We start from the raw sequence: 15,004 nt of genomic DNA, 5'->3' as shown, positions 1-15,004 counted from the left end.
GTGGTCACGTGAATCAAAATTTGAAATTCCTTTTGGAAATCCTGCGGACTAAAGAAGAGAGGGACTGTCCAGCTTATATCAGAGCACGGTTCAAAAGCCTGCATCGCTGATGGACTAGGGTTGCATGAGTGCCTCTGGCGTGGGTGCTCACACATGTAAACATGAAGTGTCTCAGTTTATCAGGTATGTTGTTCATGTTGTACTGTGAATAAAATATGGGTTTGTGAGATTTGAAAATCATTGCATTCTGTTTTTACATTTTGCAGTGTCCCAACTTTTTTGGAATTAGGACTGTCTATCTCATTCTGTGGATATATGAAACAGTCTGTCCTGCATGTGAAGTTACCTAGAAGCATACAAGCGTCAGCCATCACTATCCTTCCTCTCTCTGACATTTCTTTGCTGTTAACTTCCTCTGCTTTCCAGCGTTTCAATCCGTCTTTTTCTACCGTGCAGCTGTGATTGGATTCCCCCTCTTACTTTCAGTCGTCTCACTCTCTCCCTCTCTCTCCTGTTACACAAGCAGGGAGTGGTTTAATAATTCATCAGCTTCTTTTTTAATGCCCAGGCTTTCCTTTAACACCACACTGACCTGCAGTATTGACTCACACACTCTCACGATCCCCACTCCTTGTACGAACACCCACGGGCCGATAATGTCACGCAAACGCCCACGAACACAAGATTAGATAAAAATCACCACATTACAACTTTTTTCTTTTTTTGTTCTCACTTTATTTGGCAAATATTCTCCACTTTTTTGAGGTCTCTTTTTTCTCTTCTTGTTTATTTACAATAGTAAAAATAAATCTCTCTCTTTAAGGTTTTACATTCGACATTTACAAGTGCAATGTGTAACATGTCCATCTTTATAAAGTGCATTTGTACTTTTATCACGACACAAACTAAAGAGGACACAGAATAAGAAATAATAACATGATTCAAGAACACTGCTTTAGGTCTCTGACATCACAGTTTCATTACCCATAACGCCTTGCTCGTTTTGATGCTCGTGCACACGCTGCTTCCTCATCCATACCACATTAATGCATAAAACAATGTTCATTTTCCATGAAGGCCATACTCGGTCCGGTAGAAAATTAGCTCTGTAGTGGTTTTTTTTTGATTGACAATCTCTGCTTGCCAACTCGTAGGTCGTTAACCTAGCTTAGTCTAGCCTAGCCTAGCCTGGGTGCTGCTCCTTTGCTGCAAGCTCTCACCCCTGAACCCTGCTTTGAATTTGTGTCGATGTTTGTGCTCAGAAAAAAATCATGCATAAGGAGAGGAATAAAAATAGACAGGGAAGAATGCGTGCTTGTGCAAAGGAGATGAGACGAAAAGAAAAAAAAGTTGCAGCGGATGTTTTCGTCTGGTGATGCAAAGTTACCTCTCATTTTTCTTTCTATTTTCCTGCTGTTCTTTTTCCTGCACTCTTTTATCTGCGACTATTTTTAGAAGCAGACTCGCTTCCTGCAGGCCGAGGACAGAAAATGCTAGATTGGAGAACGAGACGGAGGACTGAGAGAAAAGGTAGAATCAGAAAAAGAGATGCAGAAGATGGGATGTGGGTAGAAGACAAGCAGAAGGAATAACTATCAGTGAAGGCAGAGAAAATGAAGGTAAAAGGGAAGGATTAGCTGGAAACAATGGCAAAGAGAAAAGGCTGTTGTAAAAAGGCGAACGAGGAGGAGGGAGAAATGAGGGGGGTGTCTTTGAAATGACCTGCTCTCTTAGACACGACTCAGACTAAAATGACGTCACTGGAAACCTGACTCTGTGACGTACAACGCTGTCACGCACGCAATCTCTCACCCCCCTGTCTGTTCTCTGTCATTTAGTGCACGTCTTTAAGTAGAAAAAAAAAAAAAACCTCAGATTACTGCAATTTGAGTCAAGAAGACACATCACAGAGACACTGATATCATCTTGTTGCTGCCTACAGAATAAGAGTCTGGCATGACAGGAAATAAAGAATTTTCTGCTGCTTGCTCAGTGAAGAGATCAACAATGTCAAGGTCAAGTCCATTTTCTTAACCTGTTGTCTTTTACTATTATTATTAGCTGCTCCTGGCTAGGGCTGGGCAATGTGGAACACAAATAATATCACATTTTTTTTTAGCTACAAGATTGATACAGTCATGTGCAAAAGTTTTAAGTATATAGGGTGCTAAGGATTTATCATGGCGCCTCAGCAGCCAAGGTCAAGCTCAATGGCATCTTTTTTATCCAGGCATTTTCACTTCTGGAGACTGCTGGTGTCTTCAGGACATTGGGACATCCACAGGTGCTCAATTTTTGGTCTGAATAGGTTTTAAAGTTCTGCACAGTACTGTATCTTATATAGTCAAGAAATAACTAATGAAATCAAATGACAACCTGCTTGATAACACGCCAATTAAAAAAGAAGTCCTAGCGTTCTGCCACGTCGGGGATAGCTGAAGATAGAGGCATTTTGTTTTCGAGTTGGTCATACGTATATTTGACCTTCCTTACTTCTTGACCCACTACTGTTCTTTCTCTGTCTGGCTATTATCTACCTCAATGAGGCATTTAGCTGCCAGGCTGTAGTCCTAGATTGTTTCTGGGTATAAAAAAATCACAGACAAGCAACTACATACTATTTTGATTGTGCATTAATATTGGCAACATTTCCATGCCTTGTGGTTTTCTTTCAATACCACGTTTCAAAATAATAAAATCTCCATTATTTTATGATTTGTGATATCAACCAACACAGAAAGTTTATGATCTTCAGTTAATAAGGTCAGTTTTAGCTATGTTTGCTAAAGCTTAAATTGCTCAAGCTACCTTAGCTATAGATAATGGAGCTATGTGGCTAGCGTAGCTACATAGCTAATGTAGCTAAAGCTAAGCTCTCAAAGCAGCTACGGCAGCTGCATAACTATTTAGCTATGCAAGCCTTAGCTATAATTGCTAAAGCTAACTTAGCTATAGATAACAGCTATGTGGCTAGCGTAGCTACATAGCTAATGCAGCTAAAGCATCTACGTAAGCTACATAAGTATGTAGTTAAGTTGGCTTTAGCTATGATTGCTAAAGCTTACATTACTTAAGCTAACTTAGCTATAGATAACGGAGCCATGTGGCTAGTGTAGCTACATAGCTAATATAGCTAAAGCTAAGCTCTCAAAGCAGCTACGTCAGCTACATAATTATTTAGCTAAGTTGGCTTTAGCTATGATTGCTAAAGCTTACATTGCTAAAGCAAACTTAGCAATAGATAACGGAGCTATGTAAATAGTGTAGCTACATAGCTAATGAAGCTAAAGCTAGGCTACCAAAGCAGCTACGCATCTACTCTAAGTAGCTACGTTGGCTTTAGCGAAGTGTGCTTAAGTGCTTTTTGCTAAAGCTTACTTAGCTACATGGGCTTACTTAGTAATGTTAATTGCGTAGTTAGCGTAGATATGTTAGCTAAAGCAAGCCACCATTCATGTAACCACTTCTTAAAGGGTCTGTACATAGTTTAATCTCGGATTAGACGGATTAGATTGTTAATGACATGTCCAAGAATCTAAAACTTGTATGATGTTCACTGGCAAATTTCAGCACTTCCTTTCTGAAATAGGTGACGTTTCAGGTGAACCATCCGTTTGAGTGGCTGTCAGAGATGTACAGACCTCATAAGGAACGCAGCGCCATGTTTAGGTATCAAATCCCTGACCAGTGCGTCATGGACTGTTGGGTTCCTGCTCTACCAACTGAGCTAATCCGGCACCCTTTTTAGACAGTCTGCAATTTTTGATAACCAGAACAATCCATTACCAAATAGTTGGAGTCTAGTCTTCTACTTTTGTTGCCATTTATCAAACAGATTTTATATCATTTGGCTTTTGCTAACAATATTTAAACTAGATTGTTTTATCCCAAATGCCTTTTAAAAATATATTTATACATGTCAAAATTGGATCTATAGCCCAGCCCTACTCCTGGCTGCTGTTTTTGACATTGTTGAGCAGTTTTCTTGTTGTTCTTTAAACATTTTCAGGCTTGACCATGAGAATAAAACCTCAGACAAACGTGTATGTACACAAACATAAAGATAAGACACTAGAAAGTCAAAATATATGGCACTTCTTCAGCATATCCAACACACAACCTCTTTTTTTCCCCCCAAAGAAACATCTGTTTTGTAGGAAGATCACAGAAGAGGAATAAACACACTCACACTCACTACATGCTCACAGCAGCGACCATGTTTTGTAACTCATGCCCTGATGAACATTACAAAAATATACATTTCTGTACAGCATTGCATAATAAAAATAACACCCACACTCACTTGTACAGTATTTTTCTCTTTTTTTTTAAATGGAGTTATAGTCCTGTATAGCGGCTGACTAAACCAATTTGTGTTTTTGTGTTTACAGTGAGAGTTGGTTGAGTTATGGTTCATTACAATTGGCTATGATCCCAGGGGAAACCACACATACGCACGCATGGAGACACATCCTTTTACGCTCATGCACACAGTGAGTGGTCGCTCCACTCCTGCCCCAGGAATGGTTGACTGAGTTGTGGCATATTCACAGATGAGTGTTATTATTTGTTCAAACATCGCTAGAAGGACAGGCCAGATGGGACAGTCAGACAGTTTAAAATACAGCTGCGTAGTGCCGCTAACAATGCTAACTTCAGCTCTTACTGTCACTCTACATTTAGCTGAGCGGTGCTGGATTTGATATTTTTTACTTTGAGGTTCCAGATTCCCTCCAGACTTGGATCAAATAGTCGTCAAGGGAAATTGCCATGAAGTTGACGTCTAACTGCTGATATTCACAGTCAAGTATGTGAGCTGATTCCGAAACCACATACTTTTAAACCCATTGCTCTAAATGTGGCGCCATATTTAGTGTATAGTGGGGTATAGTATGCATTTCTGTGTATGGGACAGGTCCCTGAACTAGACTGGCCAGATGTTGTAGTATGACACAAAACACACTGGTCATACTGAACCAAACCAAGCCCTCTCAGACTGTTGAATAGCAGAGCCAACAGGCGGCATTTAGATATGTTTTAAATGTTGTCAAAATTAAGATCTTTACTTTATGTTTCTGGAAGCTTTGAAAGTTAATTCTCAACATGCTAGCAAGGCATCAGCATTTTTATGCTAGCCAGCTAGACCAGCATCCAATATTTCACTGTACTGTTTTCAAACTGAAACAAGTTAAAATTTTCAAGTTACAGACCTTGACTGTCACTAGCAAGACATTTCCTGCCACATCAAAATATCAACAATATGTTTCGTGACGCTTCGTGAGTTAGCTGCAAATAAATTTGCTAGTCTGAAACAGCTATATTTTCACATGCTAGCCAAACTCAAACATACTAGCCTGAAAAGCAAAAAGAAACATTTAAGCTTCTTTCTGTAGTTTCTACTTTATGTAGAAATTGCACGACAGATTGATTCCAATTTTTTTGTAGGTATTCACATTATTCTTGGCATGATATCGGTATTAGCAAATAAAAGCTTTAAAAAAGTTTAGTATGGTATCGGCAGATACAAGAATTACTGCGAATATTTACAACAGAAGTGCAAATATCTGGCTGAAAATATTGGCCTACATCAGTTGTAAATACCAGCCAGTATCTGATTAAGTATCAGCTTATATCAGCTGTAAAAAAAACTGCCTATATAGGCTGTAAATAACCACCAGTATCAGCTGTAAATAAAGGCAGATACTGGCTGTAAATCTGCCCTATATCGGCTGTAAATATCGTCCATGTCACTGTAATTGACATGGACAGTTGAAAATATTGGTCTATCAAGTGTAAATATCGACCTATATATGAAGTAAACATTGGTCTATGTCGGCCTATGTTGGCTGTAAATATCAGCGTTCATTGGTTGTAAATATAGGCCTATATCAGCTCTAAATTTCTGCCTGTATCTGTTGTAAATATCAGCTTTAATCAGCTTATATCTGCTGTAAATACCAGCCTGTCAGTTGTGAATACAGGCTTTTATCAGCTGTAAATATCAGCCTATATTGGCTGTAAATATTGGCCTATATTGGCTGTAAATATCAGATATATTGGTTGTGAATATCTGCTTATCTCATCTTTAAATATCAGCCTTTATCAGTTGTAAATATAGGCTTATATTGGCTGTACATACCAACCTATATTGGCTGTAAATATCAGCTTATATTGGTTTTAAATATCAGCTTATATTGGCTGTGAATATCTGTCTATCTCATCTTTAAATATCAGCCTATATCAGCTGTAAATATAAGCCTTTATCGGTTGTGAATATCAGCTCATACTGGCTGTAAATATTGGCCTATATTGGTTGCCATTATTGGCTTATATTGTCCATAAACATTGGCTGTAAATATGGGGCGTATATAGTTCATTGAGTTTTGGGTAAGATCAACGGACCTATATCAAGATCAGTATTTTTGTTTTTCATCCTTCTTCTTTTACATGTGTTTCAAGGACTAAAGTTTTTGTTCCAAACTATGTTTGGTCAGTATTGATGTCAGTATTGGCCTAAATCAATTTTTACATATCTACATATAAGATATCGGCAAAAATCTTTTGTCTTGCATCCCTAGTAATTCCTGTTTAATCCAAGTCCGGAGGAAGTTCTTAAGTTAGACCTAGTTGGATTTATTGATGGAATAAGAGCATAAACAGCACAACAGCAACAAAGCTTCTATGTTAGCATTAGCCAAGCCAGCACTGATGTCGATCAGTATCACGTAGAAAAGGGCCAACTAAAACGAAGCTGTTGTCCCATCTGGCATCTCCAAACACAGGTGACTAACCAAGTCTCACACATCATTGTGCATACAGGATATCTGTGTGCCAACAGGACCTGCATCAGATTCCTACTCGAAATAGATTCAATTAACTCTCTGGGATCGATTAGTTTTGCCTTGGCACCACTGGTGGTTCTCCCACGCACGATGCTGCAGTTCACCAAGCGTGCCAAAACTCCATCAATCTCCAACTTGGAGGTAATTGAAAGAATTTCACTTCGTAATTGATGCGGGTCTTTAAAGCAATAGGCAGTTCCATCAATGCAGTGATTGAGCAAAAAGAGAGAGACAGAAGGAGGTGGGTTGAATTTCCAAGCACGTGTGACCCTTTAGCCGGTATTTTTAACCGCTCACGTGAAAAATAAAGCCAATTTTAGAGCGTAAATATGATAATATGGCAAGACCTGCTTCTGCAGTGCATCTATTAGTGGAAATGGAGCATTTGCTTTATATTTGGGTTTGTCCTACTTTCATAACTGCCCCAGCCAACCAGGCCACATCTCTTCCAAATACAGTAAAATGTGCTATTTGTTGCTTTGACATTTTAGGTTTACAGATCACTCAAAGGTTACCACCTCCATATGTCTTTCTCTTGTTCTCCATTGTGGCTTTTTGTACACAGCGAAGTATAGTTGGACATTATTGCGAAGGACTTTTTGTTCCAATAAGGCCAAAATAAAAGAACGAAAAAAACAAAAAACGACACTAGAGATCCTGCCATTTTCAGGCAAAACCATTGTGGTGTCTGCTAACAACTGATTGTTTGCTGCTGCCAAGGAAAAATATAAAAACCTCTTTTACTCTTACTTTAATTTACACTGTAGAAAAACAAATACCTGCATCTCCTGAGCGCCATTTTCAAAGTTTGTGTATTTGTTTGCTGTCGTTTATCGTTGTATATTTGGTAGAGAGCGTTAATTTGGAAGTGTTGTGACAGAAACAACCTGTATTAAGTTTGTTGAGTTTACATTTTCGCAGCCCATTCAGTTTCCATGAAGTAATACTCCCAAAGCCAGTTAACCTCCCACACAAGTATATTAGCAGCATGCCAGTAGTTTAGTCATGACACCTTTCAGAGAGATAACTATCGACATGGATCGTTTTAATGCAGAAAGAGGTTGGCAATGAATCTCTCCACTCACTACATCCTCTGTACATTAGGCCAATTCCCTATGCCATTATTACTCTGATGTTATTAACATTAGCAGGATTAAGCTTACATGATGCCCTTTCAGAGGGAAATAAATTCATCCTGATTGGGGTGTGTGGTGGACGCGACCCAAGGTTACGTTAAAGCGCGTCTCACTTGGCGTTTCTATTTCACGCCACGTCACCTCGCCTCTCTCGCTTCTCATTAACCCGCCAAGCCTTCAGAGGGGCCCTGGGGCAGAGCTCGCTGCTGTGTGTGCGCAGTGAATATGCTGCTACCGCTGACAGGCTGCGAGAAGAAATGAAAAGCATACTGAGCAAAATCCAAAGGAACAAAGTCCACAAGATTTTTGGAATAAGCATGGAAGCCATGGCGGCGATCACTGAAAGTCCTGTGGCCAACCAAAGCTGTCAACATGAAAAATGACCTATTTGATATGGATCATGCTCGGCTCTGGCTAATGGATAATCAATCGGGCAATGGAGCTAAAGCGCTGCCTCTAAATTTAGAGCTGCGCGGGCCTAAACGACGATCTGCGGATGCAGATAAACATCTGAAAAACATCAGCTGCTTTCACCTTGCCTGTGTCAGGCGCCTTCTTTAAGCGGCGCTCATGGGGCCATACATTGGTTATCTCATGCATAATTTCTGTAGCTGAGATACAAGACAGATGAGGAGACAATAGAGGACATAAAAGGACGGGGTCATAGTCACAACATAAGATCCCAAGTGGATGTTTAAGGTCAATTTCAGCTTGATTGGAGTCGTTTTCTGCAGCTACTGCCTATTGACCTCATTGTAGAGTGACTTTGAGTGTCATTTTGCCATTGACGTCCCTTTTTTGACCTAAATGCCTTTGAAAAAGGCTTGAATTTTTTCAAATTTTCCAAGAGGAATTCAGGAACTTGCAGCAATTTTTATGTCAAATGACACCTTTGAATTTTTTTGGTGTGGTATGGCAGGAACACTCGCTTTGTTTTGAAGAAGGAAGGTCAGGACCAGAACTCCCAAATTAGTTTTACTAAATTATGCCAAGAAAACCAAGCTAAGGACCAAATTTCCTCTTCTTACCACTACAGTTACAAAATCAATATTGTATGCCAAGAAATGAGTGAAGAAATTGGGAAAAATTTTATTAAGAAGACATGAACAGCCTAACCTTTTTTCTTGTTATTTTGTCTTCAACCTTTTACTCAAATATATGAAAATATTTTAAACTACCAAGATGATCTGACAACTTTTCATATCAACTCATAAGTCATGACATATTTCATAACAAAGCAATTAACCTGTTTTTTATATCAAGCTGATAAACATGACTTTTCATAGCCTGTTAGCTCGTTAGCAGCTTGTTCACTAAACTAGCATGCTGTCAATCGTTCCAGGCACATGTGTGACCAATAAAAATTGGCTTCGAGACCCACCAGGCGAGAGACAGAGTTCTAAACCAGATACTGAAAGTGGTTTCAAAGAAAGGTGCTCTTGTACACTTCAATTTTAAAAATCCAGAGTAGGGCTGAACAACTTGGGAAAATAATCGTATTTCATTTTTTTCCCACGTATTGCAATTTCAATTTATTATCTGCTTATTTTTTTACGTTCCTCATTTTGTGTATTGCCCAACAAACAAGCAATAAATTACGGTGGCCCAAAGGGCAACTGCGAAAAAAAAAAAATTAAATGCAAAAACAATTAATGAGAAAAAAATAATTATGCAAAATACAAAGATATTTTCGGAAAACCCAAAACATTTCGTAGACGCAAAAATATTTCTGAAAACACACAAAAAAAATGAAAAATAAAAACATTTAATAAAACTCCGAATCACAGTTCATTTATGAATTTCTTTTGCATTTTAGATTTTCTTTGTTGTTAGTTTTTAATGCTTTATTTAAAAGTATTTTTAGTCATTTCTTTTTGTGATTGTTTCATGAACTGTGTTTGAATCACTCAAAATGTTTTCCTCAAGTTTGAAATAGATTTTTTTTTATATTTTAGAAAAGTTTGTTTTGCAAATAATCTTTTTTTTTTATTTTATATTTTTGTGTGTTTTCATGAATTGTTGTTTCATTAAATGTTTTCATTCTTCACAAAAGGCTTTTGTACTTCATTATTTTTTTTTCAGGGTTTTTTTTTGCTTTCATTTTTTTGTACTTTGTTCTATTTAAGTTAAATGTTCTTTTTTTGTTTCATAAATTGTTTTTTTTTCAAATGTCTGTGTTTTTAGTTAGCGTTTTTGCTGCCAGCTAAGCGTTTTTCCCATTGTTCTTGGGGCCACCGTAATAAGTCATTCTATATTATAACAAACAATATTTTGTAGGTTAAATTAAGGCTGAAAAATTTTCAAAAACAATATATTTTTGACTAACTTCAAATTAGATATGAATTGTTGTATTGAGGTGAATGCTGATTTTATGTCATTCTTATTCTTAGTACGATAAATACATAAAACAAGAAAAGTATGATTTTTTTTCAAAGTATTATTTGAAAAATTGACACTTGAATAAATCTCTGCTGCAAAAAATATGTCAGACTAGTATGCTAACACACATTTCAGGTCAGAAAAATGTTGCACTTTCTATGATTTGAAACTTGTAGGAGGGCATGTAAACAATTTAAACTTAATTTCAATTAATTGCCCAGCCCTAGTATAAATGGTCTTTTCAGGGCTCAATCAAGCAAATGACTCTGACTGTGATGGCAAAAATTACTTTTAGCAAATATCTTTCCATTGAAACCAGTAGATCCACAGAAAGGACTGCATATGATCCACTCCTCTCAAGCTGGAATCGACTCATATTCCCCGTCAAGCTGGTGTGGGGAACAGCGTAGCCTACTTTACAGCGCTCTCCCCCCCGCAGCAGAGAGCATTCCCAGGGTAGCAGCGCTCTGCAGTGGCGCTGTCCTTGGTGCTGAATTCAGCTCTCTCTCTCTCTCTCCATCTCGCTCGCTCTCTGCTTCACAGTCACGCTGTAGCAGCTGGCTGAGAAACCCGCTTTTCCCTCTCTGACAGAAAGCAGATTGATTTCATGACACTAAACAAACCACACCAGTCGACAGGAAATGCCTCTCTAGGTTTTGCCAATTGATGCAATCATATCTGCTGTAGGGCTCTGGTTTCATTTGATTTTATTGTGAATCTTTTTGAATAGAGATAATTAGAGATTTGTCTGGATTGTGACTATTCCTTGCCATCTTCTTGTGTTTCTAGGCGTTTGGCTTTGGGAGAACGGGCTCAGACCGGCTTGTGAGCAACTAATTTATATCTCTGCACATATTTTCACATCTCTCAACAAACTCATTAACTTATCTGCGCCAGATCAAGAGAACATGGTTGTTCAAAGGGTTTCAAGGGAGGTAATCGTCTTGATTCTCCCTTTCAGGAGAAGACTGCAAAGATAGCTCATTGTGACGACTCAAGGTCGTTCATTGGGTATATTTAGCTCATTGTATTTTTATCCACTCAAGTTCAAACACGTACAGTATTTAAAGACTGTTTCTCTCTTTTTGATTGCATAATCATGCAGTGTTGCCCAAGCTAAGGTTCTACGGAGATGTAGGACGCTCCTTCCTAATCCAACCTTCACATAAATGCTACCCTTGAGAAGTAGGCCTCACTACTCGCGTCCTAAACGAGGTCGGTTGGGAAAGTCACCCTGACTAACTTCCATAACCACCATGAGGATACCGTAATCAGGTTTTTGCAGTTTGTTTCACACCACCTCTATCACATTGTCAGTATTAGCTCTATTTTTTTGACCATGCAAGTTCCTTCCTGTGCCTGTACCTCTTCTACCCTGGCTAGACGTGCCTTCGCTACCAGCCCACCAGCGCCAGAGGAAGCCATCGACCTTCCTTCGCTCGATCTTTTGTTCCCCGTACCTTCCCTCGTAACACCCAGACTCTTCGTCAAGACTCAAACCAAACAGAAACGAACCTTCCCTGCTACACGTCACTGGAGGTCCTGGGTCTGAGGGAGAGGTTCGACGGGACGCACCCACAACACGCCATCCACAGTGACTTCTGGATGTCTGGGTTTCGGAACGCATAGATGATGGGGTTGATCACAGAGCAGCAGGTGGCTGGTAGAACCGTGGCGTAGGTGTATATTACAGGGTAGGTCGAGTCCGCGACTATAGAGTACATAGCGAACGGAAGCCAGCACGCCCCAAAGGCACACAGGATGGCCGACAGCGTGGAGACTCCTTTGGTGGTAGAGATGGCCACGAACTGGTGCTGCACGGCGATCTGCTGCGCGTGGCGGAAGGCGATCTTGCAGATTTGCAGGTAAAGCTGCATCATCAGGGCAAAGACGAGAAGGAAGGTGACGGCGAGCGCCACAGCGTTGTTTTTGGTGACAGGCCGGCAGATGCTGCACGTCGAATCGTCCTTGAGACAGTTCCAGCCAAGAGCCGGCAGCAATCCTAGCGTTAGACACGACACCCAGATGAAGATCACCATCACGTAGGTGAAGGTGACTGTCCGTTCTGTGTGGTAGGTGAGGGCGTTGTACAAGGACAGGTAACGGTCCACTGTGATAGCCAGGATGTTGAGGACGGACGCTGAGAAGGCGGAGATAAGCAGTCCGACTGACAACAGAGTCACAAACTCCAACGAGCTGTCAACCAGATATGTGAAGACAAAGTTCAAGATAAGGCCTAAACCGGCCAAGAGGTCCGCCACCGCCAAGGATCCGATCAGGATGAACATCGGCGCACGTAGCGTCGGCGTGTAGAACAGCACAGCGATCACCAGAGCGTTCTCACAGGAGATTAGCGTCCCTGTCACGCAAAGTGCGATATCCCAGGGGCTGACTTCCTGCACGGCTACGGCGGTTGTCGCCGGCTGCAGTTCTGGGGTCAGAGTTCTCACCACCGGTTCGGAGGAGGAGTTGGAGGGGTCCTCGCCCAGGCTCCAGGAGGTGGAGGAGTCGAAGGGGTCGAGGGGGGAGGAGGAGTTGAGGCTGCTCCTGCCGCCGCTACTCATGGCTGCTGCTGCAGCCAGGGAGAGAATCATAGCTGGAGGAAGGAGAGAAAGAGAGAGGAGAGGAGGACGGAGATACGTCAGGAAAGAAAAGACGGACAGACGGATCAGAGGAACATTTGTTGATGCAAAGTTTGTTTGAGAGGTTGTAAAAGCAGAACGTACTAACGAAGAAGAAAACCAAACAAGTTCAAACAAGACAACAGCAACAGAAAAGAAAGAAGACATTATGTACCTACGAGAAGAGGAGCGCAAGCTGAAGACACGAGGGAGGAAAATGGAGAGGATGAAGAGGAAAACGGTGAGAAGAGAGGGTTGTTATGGGGGGAAATAGTTGCGAGTAAAAGATGTAGAGGAAAAGACTGGAGTCCAGGACAAAACAAAGGACGAAGATGAGGGCAAGTGAAAGAAGGATGTCAGCATAAATCCCCTACGATGAAGAGGAAAGCAGTCATATTTCCTCCATCCGCCCATTCAATCACTTTTTCATTCATTCATTCATGAAAACAACTGTGCTCTTGAACCCAGGCACACGTCACCAGCAGCTCCCACGCACCATGCTGACAGGTAATTAGCAGGAGCACAGTGACAGGTGTGGATTTAAAAGTACACGTGATGGACAGATATATTCCTTCAGTTTTGGTATAAAACGAAGGTGAGAGGTCAAAGCTTCAACAATAAAGAGCAGAAAAGAGAGGAATTCAGGAGCATTCCTACCTAAAAGGTGCCAGAAATTGAAGCAGATGTTCAATTTCCTCACAGTCAAAACCATCATCAACAATTTCTATTTTTAGAGCATCTCTAAAAATGGTGCATGACGTCCTGGGGCACGGCTCCGTGGTCGCTGCTGTCCTATTCACCGGTGCGCGTGCCCATGTGTGCGTGAGTGTGCGCAGCATCCAAAAAACGGTTTAATTCGGATTCTGGTCCACATATGCCAGCCCGGTGCAGACAGGAGAAAGAAAAAGAAATCCAAGCACGAGGCTAATTTTAGCACAGCCTGCCTACCGCGCGCGCCAAAAATGTGGATGTGGAGCTCCATTCACAAAAAAAATTCCTCCCACCTCAACCTCCACACACCCATCCTTCAACCCCCCGCCCCCTTATTTTTCATCTCTCTCCTCCTCTCTTATTCTCGTGCGCACGCGCTCGTCTACGCACGCGCAAGCACCGTCAATGACTGCAAACGGTCGGGGAAGGTCACCACCACCACCACCAACAACAACACCACCAGCACCGACACCACCGCGAGCTCCAAAAAGCCCCGCAGCTGATTGGCTCTCATCCCTGCGGTAAGAGCAGCTCGTGCAGCAGACTGAAAAAGCCACCAAGCGGCGAAAAGTGCGGTAAAATACCAGAAAAGTAACCGCCGCTAAGCGTGTTTGTTTGTGTTTTTTTTTAGTAATAAAGAGAGGGATAAATACCTGGATCAGTTTCATTCAGCTGCAGCAGTGCAGTCCCTGAGCCAGCGCGAGCGAGAGAGAGAGGGAGGGAGACCACGCCACGGAGACAAAAAGGAGAAAATTACCAGCTGGACTTCTTCTTCTTCTTCTTCTCCCGTGCAGGAAAGCGGGATATCTCTCTTCTCTTTTATCCTCCACGATGTGTTTATATTTTTGAGTATTTTCTTCTTCTTTCAGGGTTTCCCCCCCTCTTCTTCTCCCCTTTTTTTTTTCCTCCCCAGTCAGAGGCGCGCGCTATATTCCTCGGTTGTCATGGTTATTAGCCTTCTGTCGGAAGCTCCGTCCTCGCGCTGCACATCCTCGGCCCCTCATTGGAGGCTCGTGTCATTCTGCTCGCCTGACGTCAGAAGAATCCGCTCTCCTCCAGTCCCCGTCATCATGCTCTGTGTGTGAATCACGGAGAGAATGAATTAAAAATACTCCTCCTGTAAAGAAACCAAAATTATTTTACAACTTTTATTTATCTAATTCGGTTTTATTTTTCACCTTTTTTCATATATTTATCATTTTAATTGTTTTATCAGCCTGGTTTAATGTGAAAAATGATACGTGGTGATATTTTCAGCCCACCTCGCACGCTCACTGACTCAAAAGTACAGCTCGTGACTCTTAGGTGAGTCTGA

At 41.1% G+C, this 15,004-nt stretch overlaps 1 protein-coding gene across 1 annotated transcript; it reads right to left on the bottom strand.

Annotated features, from left to right (window-relative positions):
* Nucleotides 1-11,880: 11,880 nt before the first annotated feature.
* gpr185b (G protein-coupled receptor 185 b) lies at nucleotides 11,881-14,203 on the bottom strand. Its single transcript, XM_041779025.1, has 2 exons — nucleotides 14,080-14,203; nucleotides 11,881-12,953 (listed from the first exon to the last, which is right to left on the bottom strand). Exons 1-2 carry the CDS (start codon nucleotides 14,201-14,203, stop codon nucleotides 11,881-11,883), a joined length of 1,197 nt encoding a protein of 398 aa, XP_041634959.1.
* Nucleotides 14,204-15,004: the final 801 nt, after the last annotated feature.

Source organism: Cheilinus undulatus, linkage group 22, assembly GCF_018320785.1.
Source record: "Cheilinus undulatus linkage group 22, ASM1832078v1, whole genome shotgun sequence".
Taxonomy (NCBI): domain Eukaryota; kingdom Metazoa; phylum Chordata; class Actinopteri; order Labriformes; family Labridae; genus Cheilinus; species Cheilinus undulatus.
The sequence above is the reverse complement of the archived record's forward strand: the minus strand, read 5'-3'. Positions and strand labels throughout refer to the sequence as shown.

Excerpts from the sequence above, each read along its gene's own strand:
- gpr185b (XM_041779025.1), bottom strand. The coding sequence starts at position 14,203 with ATGAGAGCCAATCAGCTGCGGGGCTTTTTGGAGCTCGCGGTGGTGTCG. Across the intron at positions 12,954-14,079 it reads GTCATTGACGGTGCTTGCGC|CTATGATTCTCTCCCTGGCT; the intron begins GTGCGTAGACGA and ends TCCTTCCTCCAG.